Source organism: Sarcophilus harrisii, chromosome 2 (genome assembly GCF_902635505.1).
Source record: "Sarcophilus harrisii chromosome 2, mSarHar1.11, whole genome shotgun sequence".
In the NCBI taxonomy this organism is placed as follows: domain Eukaryota; kingdom Metazoa; phylum Chordata; class Mammalia; order Dasyuromorphia; family Dasyuridae; genus Sarcophilus; species Sarcophilus harrisii.
In genome coordinates, this window is record NC_045427.1 from 270,707,446 (window position 1) to 270,709,623 (window position 2,178).

A 2,178-nucleotide genomic window follows, 5' to 3' on the forward strand; every position below is an offset into this window, starting at 1 on the left:
ATCCCCCAGTCATTGAATGGGCCCTGTCTCAAACAAATTGAGACCTGGGAAAGACCTTAATTTAGAAAGACCAAGATAAACCACTGCATCCTAGACTATCATGAGTTATCTTGATTTTGTCCTGCCATTGGACATCAATGACTCTAGAGGAAAGAGTGAGGCTCTATAGCAAAGACACAGCAAGAACAGGAGTTACAAAATATTCTCCCCATAAGTCCAAAGTGCACTCTCACAGAAGCACACATATCATCCATGGGAAGAATGGGGACCATAAATACACAGGGTGGTATATTTTTATCTTTAGTGTTTAACAGAGTATCTGGTAGATAGTAAGTGCTGATTGACAGTAAGTATTATAAATGTTTATTGACTAATTGGCCCATTCTCAGTAATAATATTTTTTAAAAAAGAAAGAAAAACTTTGAATATGACTATTTTTCCTCATTTTCTTCTTTCACCCCAGGTACCACGGAAAGTTATGGATCTGAATACTACTACTGATTATTTGATCAGTGCAACCACAGTAAAAAGTAACATCAGTTTCCCTGATCCTCACCCAGTAATTAACCTGGCGATTACCATTTTTTCATCTATCTTATTCACTGTTGGTATCATAGCCAATGTCCTTTACTTGTGGGTGCTAAGATTCAAGATGAAAAAGACAGTCAATACTCTCTTATTTTTCCATCTCATTCTCTCATATCTTATTTCTTCATTAATTATGCCTTTCAAGGTCATCTCCAACCTACAAGCCAATCACTGGGGCTTTGGTATTGTCATGTGCAAAGTCTTCAATAGCACCTTTTCCTTGGGGATGTTTGCCTCTGTTTTTATTCTGTGTGCCATCAGTCTTGATCGCTATTTTCTTACTCTTCATCCAATATGGTCAAAGAAACACCGAAACATCCGCTGGGCTTCCATCACTCTCATGGGGATTTGGATCTTTGCAACTGTCCTCAGCATTCCCCATCTGGTATTTCGGGAAACCCAAAAAAACACAAATGGAGTAGTCATCTGCAAAAACAACTATGCTTTATTCAATAATCAGGAAAGCCAGAAAACCGAAGCACTGAGGAAAAGAATCCACATGGCCTTATTCATTAGCCGCCTCTGGCTAGGTTTTCTTCTGCCTTTATTCACCATCATATTCTGTTATGTTAGAGTAGTCCAAAAATTAAGGCAGAGGGGCCTGGTTAAGTCCAGCAAACCCTTCATAACTATGATGACTTTTATTGGCTCCTTCTTTGTCTGTTGGCTGCCCTATCATGTCTACCATAGTTTATTTTTCAATGAGACGCACACACTAGTCATAAAACTGACTTATATAGTTACAGCCATTACTGTCTCATTTAACATTTTCTTTTCTCCCACATTTTATCTATTTATTGGGGAGAACTTCAAGAAAGTCTTCAAAGAATCTATTGTTGCTTTGTTTGAGTCAGTTTTGCATGAACAGTCTTATTTAGAGCAGTCCCAAAACCCAAGTACAATAAAATCATTTTAAATTGTGGATTCCCAAGCTAAAATATCAGAAAGGATCTTCTTTCTTTTTGTTCATCCCAAAATAAGCCTATCTTCTCCCAGAGAAAGTTCTCTTTCCATTTTTTGTTTTTGTTTTTTTGGCAGGGGGAGAGTGCCCTGAAATTTAAGGTCAGTATTTCTGGCTTTGTTAAATCAATGAGGTATCCTAAAAGACAAACAACAGGTGACAATGTAAATAAATGAAATACCCAACTATAGTTCCTATTTGAGCTATCTTTGACCTTAGGACTAAAGAAATATTATTTCCTAAGAGTCACTGCTGGGTATGGATCTCTATTCTTATTTGGAATATCCTAGTTATGGGGAAATTGACTGGAATCCTCTCCTTCAGTTTCTAGGCAGCACCTGAATTATATTAATAGTGGAAATTGCTGCTTTACCAATAAAATAAGCTGTAATTTTTCATTTTGTGTTTTTGTCTGTTTTTTTCACTATATGACTAATATGGAAATATGCTTTGCATGATTGCCTATGTATAAACTATATCAAATTGCATACCATCTTAGGGCAGAAGGAAGAATGAGAAGAAAGAATTTGAAATTCAAAATTTTTTAAATGTTAAAATTTATTTTTATATGCAATTGGGAAAAAATAAAATAACAAAAAAACCCACAAAGATCAGGAGACGTTAATAAA

General features: G+C 35.8%; 1 protein-coding gene across 1 annotated transcript; it reads left to right on the forward strand.

The window, feature by feature from the left end:
- Window positions 1–478: 478 nt before the first annotated feature.
- GPR33 (G protein-coupled receptor 33) lies at window positions 479–1,550 on the forward strand. Its single transcript, XM_003756119.2, has one exon. The coding sequence runs from the start codon at window positions 479–481 to the stop codon at window positions 1,502–1,504; it is 1,026 nt and encodes a 341-aa protein (XP_003756167.1). The 3' UTR covers window positions 1,505–1,550.
- The last annotated feature ends 628 nt before the right edge of the window (window positions 1,551–2,178 follow it).

Coding starts and splice junctions, on each gene's coding strand:
- GPR33 (XM_003756119.2), top strand. CDS start 479: ATGGATCTGAATACTACTACTGATTATTTGATCAGTGCAACCACAGTA.